General features: G+C 36.6%; 1 protein-coding gene across 1 annotated transcript; it reads right to left on the reverse strand.

Annotated features, from left to right (window-relative positions):
- Window positions 1-487: 487 nt before the first annotated feature.
- Window positions 488-12323, reverse strand: WDR48 (WD repeat domain 48). The gene is made up of 14 exons (XM_010184389.1): window positions 12243-12323; window positions 11300-11401; window positions 10712-10936; window positions 10175-10249; window positions 9699-9801; window positions 9303-9400; window positions 8134-8241; window positions 7648-7744; window positions 7034-7129; window positions 4807-4912; window positions 3245-3332; window positions 2611-2687; window positions 1642-1834; window positions 488-1037 (listed from the first exon to the last, which is right to left on the reverse strand). The coding sequence occupies exons 1-14, from the start codon at window positions 12285-12287 to the stop codon at window positions 942-944; spliced, it is 1509 nt and encodes a 502-aa protein (XP_010182691.1). The 5' UTR covers window positions 12288-12323; the 3' UTR covers window positions 488-941.
- Between the last annotated feature and the right edge of the window lie 175 nt (window positions 12324-12498).

The following is a 12498-nucleotide window of genomic DNA, read 5'->3' on the forward strand; positions in this document are numbered from 1 at the left end:
AGTATTGTTATATCATGAACATGAAATTTGCTGAGAAGTCTTTAAAGTTTAACATTAAACATACGAAATTTCTTTCAGAATGGTCTGAAGTTTTAATAAAATGTCACACAGCTTCGGAGCACAGTTACCAAAAATTAGACTAGTGTGTCTTCAGAACACCCAGGACGCAGTGCAGGAAGTAGTTATATATATTTAAAACCAAAATTCTCTTTAGGTTGCTGCAAAGCATGTTCACTCTGTTACGGTGCACAGCACCATTGGACTGACCCTGCTACAATATTTATCTAGTGTTCTAATTCTGCACGACAATAGCTCTCTAACGCAACGACTGAGTTGCACTATTAAAACAAGTCGATTATGAACCCTTCATTTGCAATTAAATGGGCTGATTCTTTCAAATATGCAACAGCTGTTTCCTGTTGGTTTTCTTCTCCAAATTTCTTTAAGTGGTAGAAATGTTCAAGTAACCAGTGAGAAATGATCGGTAGGAATTTCATGAATGGAATGTACTAAAAATACCTTGTGTGCAGTTCTGAATTATATTGTGAACACAGCAACTAATGTGGCCAAAACAGTTGCACATCAAGCATGAGCAGATGAGGAGATTATGTTCTGGAAAAACAAAAGCAAAAAGGAGGAAGCAAAAGTCTGCACTGGATCATCATCCATTCTCTGTACACCTCACACAACACAAACCACTCAGGGACTTCCCATCTCATTGGCTGAGAGTAGGACAAACTTTAGTTTAAGTCATATAGATTTTTTTTTCCTCTATATTACAGATCTATTAGTCACTTCAATTAAATGTATACTTTCCGTCCATACTGAGTCATTAGAAGTCTCATCTACCTTAGGGGTTCAGTGGGCTTCTCTAGTACTACTCTTGGAACCAGTACAGCATGGTCAAGTAAATAAGTAACCATTTGGGTCTGCCACTCCCTTCACGTTGATTTCTGGCGATAATGAAGCGTCAGATCACCACCACTCTTCCAAATGAAGTGCTTTACAGTTCGAAGGTCCATATTCGGATCCAAAACCTAAATAGTAAAAAATTCACCTTTTACTCCACAGATCTGCTAGACTGTCAGAAATTCAAAGCTAGATCACTCCGGTTGGGCAAAACAATCCCATGGGTGAACTGCATCAAAGATGAACCATGCAAAGGCTCAGACTGTGCAGCTAGCAAGTAAACCTGCCACATTACTGAAAGATTTTAGTAACGTAACATATTACAACCACCTCCTCAATATTCAATCTTCATGCACTTATTACATTTATTAGTTCATGATTTTAGAACAAATTTTAGACTCTGCTAGAAATGTGTAATTCAAGATATTAAAAAAAAAAATGCTGGAAATGGAACCCTATGGATTTGTATTAAGCCCATTCGCTGAGTATGAGTAAGTCATCCTCTAAAGGCTACTAGCCAGACCAAATTAAACAGGCACAGTGTACACATTCTTTGATCCGACTATCTGCAACTGCCTGAACTTGTGACATCAAAACATTTACTTAGTTTTAAAGGTACCAGATTAAGGTAACAGCTCACATAATATTTTAGGCTCGGTATTCAGAAATTCACAACTGATCCATTGCTGGACATTGCTTTTGTTCACAGGCTAAAATGCCCGACTGACTTACCTGGTCCTGGCACAGCAGTTCAATCTTCTCCTCTGCCAGCACTGCAATGTCCTCCTCTTTTTCTTGTTCTCCTGCTTTTTCGTTATTGGAAGAACTTGTTGTCTGAGACTCATTATCCAAGTTTATGATTTTCTCATACACGTGTTCCATCACTTTTCTCACCTGAAGCATATCACTTGCTGACAGTCGGTCTCTATAGAAGTTTGGCAGGAAAAAACTTTGAGAAATTGTATTTCTTACCTTCGCAATACCTTAATCTGTAGCAAACTATGCAAGTACACAGATAAACTCTTTATATAAAGAAGTTGAACAGTAAATTATCAGGATAATCCAGAATACCATGATCATAACAGCTATTTATCCAAAGATTCACAGAGCAGCAGGGACACAAAAACAGTAAGATATTCAAAAGACTGAATTAGATAAAGGGTGTTGCACATAACCCTCTTTCAATAGAAAATGGATTAGGAAGAGAAGGACAATGGATACGGAATAATAAATGAGGTAAAGTAGAACTTGCTGTTCACACTACTACATTAACAGAAGGGCATTCTAAAGTAATAAGCAGAGACAATTTTTCTACACAGTACACAAAAGGTCTATGAAGCTCCTCTATTACAAATTGTCTCTGATGTAAAGAATTCAACAGGACTTAAAGAACAACTAGGCATTTGTGGAAAATACCCAAAATCATTATATATAAATGGCAAACACATTGTCTAGGATGTTGACTTCTTCTCCAAGGACCTACACTGATTTCTAACCCATGCAGCTCCCAGCTACAGCTGATGTGATGGGCAGACTCTCTTGCAGTTCCCTACTATCAAGTTTTGTACCTTTTCCTTTTAAAAAGCTATTATTCAAAGTTAGAAACAACAACAACAACAACAACAACAGCAGCAGCAGCGACAACGACAACGACAACAACAACAACAGCAGCAGCAGCAGCAGCAAAGATGCATTACTTACTTTTTTAGAGTCTTTGCCCCCGATGATGAATGAGGTTGGAGGTAGAAGGGAATCTTATTGAATTTGGGCATATTTTTCTAGAAGGAAACAATTGTGAAAAGTGTTAATTGAAGATGAACTGTTACCAGCTGCTATTTCCACCAGCTGCTATGTGAAGTATACTCAGCTCCTAATTATCAGAAACCAAGTGAGATTCTTAATCAACATAACCACCACAGCCAACTTCCAAATTACTCATACTCCTGAGATGCTTCAATTTAGATGATGCACTTATTATATCTAGCTTTTGAATATAAATTACCATTTATTTCAAAGGAAATTAGATAGAATCAAGAGACTCTGTTCCTGAGTTTCACACTTGAAAAGGATACCAATTATACACCGTGCTTTGAATTATTTTTCTGAGACTTTCCGTCAAAAGAAACTGAGCAAAAATACCTTAACTGGACACATCAAAAAACAATGAATCTCAAAGGGTCTTGAATACAGACCTTGAGACCACTTACTTTAAATAGAGTAAAAGTTTAAAATGTCATTTCAGATTCTGTACAGTTAAAAAAATTGTTAATCACCTTAAACCCCACCTCCCCCTCGAAAACAAGAGAAAAGCAGAATCTAGACACACGATACTTACATCCACAGTGATGTCAATTACCCATTGCGGCACAGTTTCATTAAGGAGCATAGATTCAGTTTCACCACCTGAGTCCCGACATAGCAACCTAGGACACACAGAAATAACCTTTGGGAATGAAAGCGATTTTTGCAACGTGCATTAAAAAGCTTTCAGGAGAAGACGTGCCCTTTTAATGGGCAGGGAGCTTGAACTCGGTTAGCTGGCTCTTCACATCAAACTTACTGGGGAAGTGATCACGTATTTTCTGTAAAGATCAGAAAAAGTAGTTGCAGGAAGAAGACAGATCCCTAAAGCACAGAGAGGTGTCTCAGGAGACCATAGGCTATGGTACAGAGAAAGTTAAATATGTACTTTGCTCATGGATTGTGAATATTGTGTGTTGAACTTTCAGGAGAAGGAGAAATGCACTGGCATAAAGCAATTCTTTCCTGTTTTTCATGTAAAGCATCTGCCCAGCTCTGACCAAATGGAAAGAATAAAACCTATTTTAAGAAATGCACACATACAATGGTGAAACAACAATATAATTATAAGCCACGTATAATTTTATAAATTCCAATCAAGTATTTTGTCAGAGATTCCTACAAGCCACCTTTTAGGTTCAATAAGTACAGCTTGCTCCCTTCAATGGTGTCTTTCCAGTGTTATCTTGAGAACAAGCTGTACAAGACGTGAGATCCACCAGTACAGAATGAATGCAAATATTAAGCCCCAGATACAATGTAAATACAATGACTGATACTGAAGAAAAAGAAAAAAATCAGTTTTCAAAGCTGAGAAAGGTTACCCTGTTTTACTGACCAATTCATGGACTGAAAGTTACATTGTTTTGGGGTGTATTCAGCTTGGGAAACAAAAACAAATCAAATATCCCCCAGACCTCCAATTTAAAAACCACTATTAAGTAAAATGAGTAAAATATTAAATGCTTCACAGTAAATATTAACGCTTCATGGTATTTGAAAGCTTGGCATTTGTTTCGCAATACTATTAAACTGATTTTGGCATATCAGTATAATCATTTATCACAGGCTTTTCAACAAAGAATTAAAATAAACAGAAGGGTAATCACTATATACGCATTACAGTACAGAGCCTGTGCTCCTACCTGCCAGAGCTGAGGACCTTCTAATGGGTCATCAACTGTAATTTTGGGAGCAGAAACCAACTCTCCAGTGAGCAGCATCTCCTCTGAGTCATTAATGCTCACAAACCAGCACAACAGACCCTTCAGAGAAGATCTAGAACAATCTAAAGTAGCGTAATTTCATTCTAAAACCCAGTTAGTCTGTTTGCAGGAAGAGGGCACCCAAAAAGGTCTCAAAGCTATGACATACAACTCTCACCACTGTAAAACTCCACATCTTGCTGATGTTCAGACGCACCTAACCTTGCATTGTTCACCCGAGTATCGTTAACAGCTGCTTATTTTGCCTGTCATGGGTGTGTCTTGAATATACAATACAGAACGGTTGAAAGTCTTACATTTTGATAACACTTCTGCTTGCACAAAGGACGTGATTGTTTAGCCACTGAATTTACAGCCGGAGTTTTCATACCTGAACAAAGTGCGTCCTCCAGCCTCACCAAAAATAACTGGTGTATGTGGTGGCACTTGGAAGTATCCGTTTCCTTTCTGGACTCTGTTCTCCTGCTCACCATTCACTGTTGGAAAAAAATACACACAACAATAAGACTGCACTAGGCCTTACAGCTGGATATACATAGACCAAAAAGCGTCTTTTCCACCTACAGCTAATGTATTTTGTAAATGAACAAAATCATAAGCTTCATAAAAAAAAACCCTGGAAAATCCCCACTTCCAACACATAGCAGGTATATTAAAAGAAACACAGTGGAAGGCCTATTTCAAGAGCCTTTAAGAAAAGGGAAATAGAGCTCATGAGACAAAACCTGATTACTAGTTTTCTCCAGTTTCCTAACAGAATTCTGAGGATCTGTCACACTGAACAACACCAATATTAGAAACTAAATAAAGAAATTCCTTTGCAATGAGACCATTTCCCCATCCTACACTGACACTACAGAAGCTTTGCTCTTCTACCTGGGTTTGCCTGATGTCAAAATAGTGTACTGGGAAAGTTCAGACTCGCATTTCCTTGAAGTTATTGCATTCTAAATTCAATTTATTTTTAGCTAGTTATAGCAGTATGCTCTTCAAACACTGAAGAACCAGATCCCACATCAGATGGATAAGATTAAAAGAAAAATCAGCATTATTTATGCACCTTTGAACAGTGCAGCTTCTAGTCAGTTAGATATCTTTAAACACAACAGAGAAGTGTTTAGATGCCTTCCTATAGAAAGATCATCAAGAAAGATCATCTTGATTACACTACAGCATCTCATTACTGTATGTGAATAGGATGTTGAATTAAAACAAAATAAGAAATTTAAATGGCATCATCTCAGGAGATTTATACTACCTTAGCTTTCTGCCCAGCAACACATGTAGTTAAGGAAAGGCCAAAAATTTTAGCAAGTAAAGAAAAAAAGAAAATCTATTCTCTATCAGAAGGGATGAATATGAGACTGAAGTTAGAGGAAGTGAAAAATCCTGAAGTGTGAAAGATTTCTTCATAACACTTCTGTTAACAGTTGAGAGAACAATACAGTGCATATATATTTATATTTGTTTATTTAAGTTCTTGCCTGTTTACACAAACTTCAGTGTCCAACAGGTGCGCCTTAACTTCTTAAGTCACTGTTAGTTTCTTAATTGTTACTTTTGAAAGGGAAAACGAAGACTGACTTTGTAGGGAATATCCCAAACATTGCGGTAATCCGTAACTATTTACAGAAATAAGTACTGCAGCATCAGTGTTCCAGCATTACAAAAACCCATGAGTTCTATTTCTCATACATTGCCTCTCCAGCTGCAGACTGCCAATACACAAAAGTATGAGAATCAGCAACTTTATCCAGAAAAGCCTGCCAAGTGCTATAATCATCCATGGAGATTATTTTTGTAAGAAAAAAGTAACTGACTCTTGGCACAGTATTTGTCACAACTTGGCAAGATATTGCTGAACTTGCAGTTTCCTTAATTGCATTCTCTGTAGAAAGTAATTTCTTAACTGCCAAAGACAAGACTTTTCAGTCAACTCTGACCTGGGCTGAATTCATTTCAACCTTAGGAGTTATACACTCTTTTATTCTGCCAAATTCAGCCACTATCTTACATTTTACATAGCTATGCTTTCTATCTCATGCCAGATTAGACTTCGCATTATGACTTCAAAACACCACTCTTTAAGGTGGTTTTGTATAGACTTACCCAGTGTATTATTCTAATATTCACTGAATACATTTTTTCCAATAAACCTTTACTTTATACTGTAATAGTAAATAATACCTAGAAGCAAACTGGAATTAATGCAAGAGAATACTGGTTAATGTGCAATAACTGAACTATTGCTCTTTGCTGTCATTATCAAGGCTGTTTCTTTTCCAAGTCAAGCCTGAGTTTTGCCAGCAATTGCTTTCCATCAAGCCATCATGTTTCTGTAACTTCGGAATCATCTATACACCTACTTTTTCATGGACTAGAGTTCTTCAGATTTTTGCTGACACTTGCAGAAGAAGAAAGCTACTCTGCAAATTCTGGAGTAAAGCAAATTTAAAAGCATTAAAAACACTTGTCTATAATGCATACAGAGACAGATATAAGACAGTAAAACAAGTTTTATCTGTTAAAGATACAGAAATATAAAGAAACAGAGTGTATGAACAAATCCTGAAGAAGGAAAATACTGAAATACTAACCATGATTTATTTCATTTTCTTCTTCATCCATTGGATTGATATGTGTTCTAGGCCAATACTCCAGAAGTGCTTGTAGCAGAAGCCCCCCAAGGTTTACTGTCAAGACATAGCGAGGTAGAACTTCAGTTACATAAAAGCCATTGGCATCATAATATTCTGCATTTGATCTGCAGCTGAAAACTTTCCCTGACGTATCAGTAGTTCTGCTTGCAAAACAAACTTATTTCTAGGCCTAGAAATCTGCTGATCACAATCTCAGGGCTGCAAGTTACAATCTTTCAGAAAAAGCTTATTTTAGAATCCCCACTGTTGGTTCACTCACATGGTACAGTGTTCTCTAGATTAGGTTATAGTTCCACATTTAGGAATATTACTTTTTGCTTCTTGAAGGTCTAAAACCAAGTTAAACAGAAAACTCAAATATGATGGAGATATTTCAGAAAAAAGCAAACACTCTTACTGGAAAATTCTCTGCAGAATTTAGTTTAGAAAATAAGTCCCAAAATCCAACCAGCTACTGACATATCTGGCACTGGAATACTTTGAGACATAAATAGTGGAACTTATTTTGCTTTTTTGGTCTCAGTAAAACTCTAATATTACTTAAAACTTACATTTTGGATCAGAACCATCAGGACTGCTAAATCCAGCATCCTTTGCTGAAACCCAGGCTGCGAAGCAGTCACTTTCATCCAAAGTAATTGTCAGCATCTGTTGGAAAAAGACCACCAGGAGGAGGAATGCAATAGCTGGTTTGTATTAAACAAGTCTATAAATTTATTTTGTCCATACTTAGCTGAGAACACAAAACAAAGATTTTCTAAAAGCACGATAACCCACTCTGTTCACCAAACCATATTGATTCATAATTTGTATTGGTGGATTTAAACTGACCATACCATGAGAAAAAAATAAAATCTCTTATTCAAATTATTAAGAACTGAGGTAAAATTCGCTGTTTTGCTTAAAAATAAATCCAACCCATCAGATAAATAGTGATCATTCTTCAAAATTTGTAACACACTAAAATACCAACAAACACCATATGAAAACATATAAAATATGACATTAGAACAACTTATTTAAGAGCTGCATCTCACCCCAGTTTTCAAGTCTACTGAGAACCAGTTTGGCACATACACCATTTTAAATCTCTTCTTAATTTCTTCTTCAAAATCTACTTTCCCAAGGTCTTCAACTTTACATGCCTGTGCACCAAAAGAAACACACAAGTTTTTAAATTCTTTGTACCGAGTCGCATCAACACCTCAGATCTTTTACCTGACTTTCATATGCACTTGGAATCATTACAACTTATGCCTTCTCCATGAGTACAGTTGTCCAGAAACACATAAGTTAAAGGTTCACATTTTTCTCAAAAAATTAAACAATAGTTTATATGGTAATTTTTAATTTTTTATTTGGTGTTTATTTCTGAGGTAGTAGCATTTTTCATATCACTGAGTAGACAGCTGCCTTTTAGCATCCTCTGTCATTCTTCTCCCCATCAGTATCAATACTTCAGTACAACTCTCCATCAAACTCCAGTGTCTGTTGCAAATCTAGCATAAATTCAGTTTAACTACTGCAACGGGAACAGCAGTGACTAAGTTTGTGTGCAGATTCTTTTCTCTTGTTTTAGTTTATCTGTTTTATTTTATACTTTTATTTTCAAAATAAAAAAATTCACTGCTGAATCTTGGCTGGAGCACTGCATAGCTCAAAATAAAAAAAATATTTAGAATCTCAAAACAGGATCTTGCAAGAGAAGAAATTGCTGACCACCTCACTTATCTGGGATTCCAGTCCTTTCTCTTTGCACTCTTTTCCCTCACCTCTGATCAATCACTGGGTAAAGCAAGATAAGAAATACCACACCAGGTCTCTCTCTTCTCCCAGGAGCAAGTAACACGAGGCAGGAGCTGTGCTCCCTTCTGCTAACGTTTGCTCCAGTCCTGCCGTCCTGCCCATGGGCCTTGAAGAGCCCTTTTCAAAACTAAACCCCATCAAAACATTACTATTTATAGGAGAGAATTAAAGGGCCTGAATCTCAGGTGAATGAAGATGTCAACACCCAGCCTCACATCAGGCAAAGATACAGAAATGCCCCCTCCTCTTTCAAAAAGCAATTTTTACATTAAGTCTTGGGACAGAAAAATTACTTCCTTTCTACCACAGGAATCTCACACACTAAAAAAATTATGTAAAAAAAGGTACAAGATAATTAATCATCTAACAGTAGACATTTAATTAGAAATTATATACTTACCTTCAAGACATCCCAGTATGCCACATTATTATTTGTGTCTTTGGTTAATATGTGTCTCTTGTCGTTAAGAATGTGGCACTGAATAATACTAGCACCCCCTAGCAAACAAACAAGAATTAGGGTCACTATAGTGATTTAATTTAATGTAATATTAGAAAAAAATAAGCTGGTAACATGACACGTGTGATTGTTCCTTGGTTTCACTACTGTATGTAAGTAACACCAAGGTTTAAGCATTATTTTAACTGTAACAAACATGAGATAGATGATAACCACATTGTCTTTGTTTCAGTTGAAATCATAGTATCAAGTAAAAGTGTGAGCCAGTCTTGAAGATCTACCATTTCTGCTAATGATAACAGAATGGATCAGGTACTCTGGAAAACAGCTGTTTACCTTTTATAACTTGGTCAGGCTGTGTACATAGGGGTGGTATAGGATTGGTACAATCATTATCATAATCTCCAGATGCTCTAAAGTTATGAATTCCCTTCAAAGTCTAAAGGAAGAAACAAAATAATGACACACTCATAATGATATATAAACTTAGCTTTTATCTATAAGTAACAACTACCAGTTCATGCTGCTATTTAGATGCTTACCGTCCAGTGCCAAGTAAGGTAATTTATTTCTAAAAGCAGCATAAATGCATAGCAAAGGAGGTAATTCAAGGTTAATGTCTTTTGATCCATTTAATATATTAGCATTTTATGTTGTCTGTTTTGTTTTGTGTTTTTTTTTTTTAAAGAAAGCTTACCGATCATAGCAAGTCACAGTCAAATTGCAAGCAACAGTACAATATTTCCCAAGCCAAGCCTTCAAATCCCATGACTACTTAATTGAATTCACAGAGCATAAAATACCTCACTTACCCATTTATTCACAGAGGATTTAGTTGTTGCAACCCAAAGTGCTGGAGGAGGATCAGCTGATCTATCAAGTTCCATCTAAATAATGAAACCACAGATACCATCAGGTACAAAACTTAGTTTTCCTTTGTTCAACTAATATTTGCTCTGTGTACCCCTGCTCCCACAGTTGGATGTATCTCAGAAACAGCCCTACTTTCAGTTTACTAAAGAAATACAATGTTTAAATCAAAAAAACCCCAAAACCTAAGGTGCAATTTTTTAAACCCTCGAGAAATAGTTTCAAATATTCAACAGATGCATTCTGGACATGGACAGTAGTAGATGCAACAGGTCTAAACAGCCAGTGTTTAAGGTTGCTTCTGGCATGATGTTATCTTGTGTAACAGACAGTTTGATAAGGACAATATTTTCTGAATTACTTTGCATTCAAACACCTCACACGAGAATGGTAGAAGATCTGTACTAATTAAAAAGCAGAACTTTATACATTTGGCTCTGCTGTTACATTTCTTGATTCTCTGAATTAAAATTAATTACCTTAAGAACTGGTGCCTTTTCTTCACAGATAAGCACACGGATATCAGGATTTCGCAAATCTGTACAATAAATCTTCCTGTCTCTTCCTCCTGAATAAACATGAGTGAAGGCTTCATTGACCTGCAGAGCCCAAACACCTTCATCATGGACTCGATATGTGGCTATACATCTCTGCTGCCCAAGGGACCACAGGCGGATAGTCCCATCAGAGCTGCCTGAAAGACACTGAGCAACAACCATCATACTTAAATCAAACAGGTATTTAAGTCTTTTAACTTTTTTTTTTATAAAGGGCTTTAATAATTCTTATGGTTTATTTTTCTATTAAGATGGTACTAAACAAAAACTGTCAGTGAAGAACCGCAGTCACAATTTCCAGTTATTTTATGTAACCACCCCCTTCATATCTAGATGGACCTGTAATAAAACAGCTTTCAGTCACCAGCCTCCCTCCCTTAATCACTAAATATCTGTAAAATACTTGTTAAGCTACCTTCTGTAATCTATGACATAAAATAATTCTACTGAAAAGACTAATGACATTTCCACATTCTGTAAAATGCCTTTGTCTCAAGTTGAAGCACATACCTGGGTGCCATCTCTGTTCAACAACAAAGCTTTTACGTTGTCTGTGTGCCCTTTGAGTTTCATGAGTTTTGCACAAGTTCTCGGATCCCACACCCTTAGAACCTGCAAAAACAGACATTGGAAAACTGGCATTACCATCATTCTTCCCACCAATGCATTTTCTCTACAGAAAATTGAGCCTTTCTGAGTAAGCTGACCCTTATTCTGAACACACAGACATCCACCAGCAAAACCACACTTCATTAGAACAAGACAGACATAACTAAATCTTATACACCTCTAATAATCAGATGTGATTTTCTTTGCTTGATTTCATTTGTTCTGGCTTTTTCTTAAGAAATTAAAGAACTGAAGTGACTGGAAACAGGACAGTGTGACATGGGTTAAAAACCAAAAAAGATTCTGAGAATGTTTTATTTTGACTTGGAAATAAAACTCTCTCAAGGTTAGATTAGATAAAAACGTTGTAGGGGACTTCAGGGTGTTTCACCTTCCTTTACAACAAGGGTCATGGACTATCTCTTGGGAACACCCAAATTTCATTACCTCACTTCATTTCCCACCTCCTACAGGGGTTTTACAAATACTGGCACCACTTCTTTCTTACCTGTGGCAACTGCTTGAGTTTTTACAATCATCCGAGTGATGTGCCCTCAAAATCAGAGCCCTTGTGGGGAAATGTAATTATCTCTGATAGAGAGGGCTACACAAGATGATCTGATCATCTGTTCTGTATATTAAATTTATATGGATATATACACATCTTAGGACTGAGGCACGCATTTGTATCCTGCATTTACACTCCCACTTAAAAAAAAATGTGTCTACCCCTACTATTAAAACCACAAAAGCTGTGACAGAGGTGACATTGAAAATGAATAAAATTGTCTCTTTATATTGAACTTTGAACTGAAGTGGAATGCCTTACCAGATTTTTGCTTACCTTTTCAGTGGACCCTGATACGATAACTGTTCCCATCTGGTTCATTGCAAGGCTGTAGATTGAGTCTTTATTCCCACTCAGGGAAGAAGCTATTTCAAAATAAAATAGACATGTTCAATTTTAATGCTGTCATTTGAAAAAACATACTCACTCAAAAAATTGCATTTCAGGGTATTTTGATACCCTTTGATGTATGAAAATAGTGCCACTCTACCCCATATATACAACGAGGTGGATGGATGATGACAGAGCGGTG

The sequence above is a fragment of the Mesitornis unicolor genome, unplaced genomic scaffold, assembly GCF_000695765.1.
Source record: "Mesitornis unicolor isolate BGI_N332 unplaced genomic scaffold, ASM69576v1 scaffold36305, whole genome shotgun sequence".
In the NCBI taxonomy this organism is placed as follows: domain Eukaryota; kingdom Metazoa; phylum Chordata; class Aves; order Mesitornithiformes; family Mesitornithidae; genus Mesitornis; species Mesitornis unicolor.

Coding starts and splice junctions, on each gene's coding strand:
- WDR48 (XM_010184389.1), bottom strand. CDS start 12,287: ATGAACCAGATGGGAACAGTTATCGTATCAGGGTCCACTGAAAAG. Junction 9,401..9,698: donor GCCTGACCAAGTTATAAAAG/GTAAACAGCTGT, acceptor TTTGTTTGCTAG/GGGGTGCTAGTATTATTCAG. Junction 2,688..3,244: donor TAATTGACATCACTGTGGAT/GTAAGTATCGTG, acceptor GTTTCCTTCTAG/AAAAATATGCCCAAATTCAA.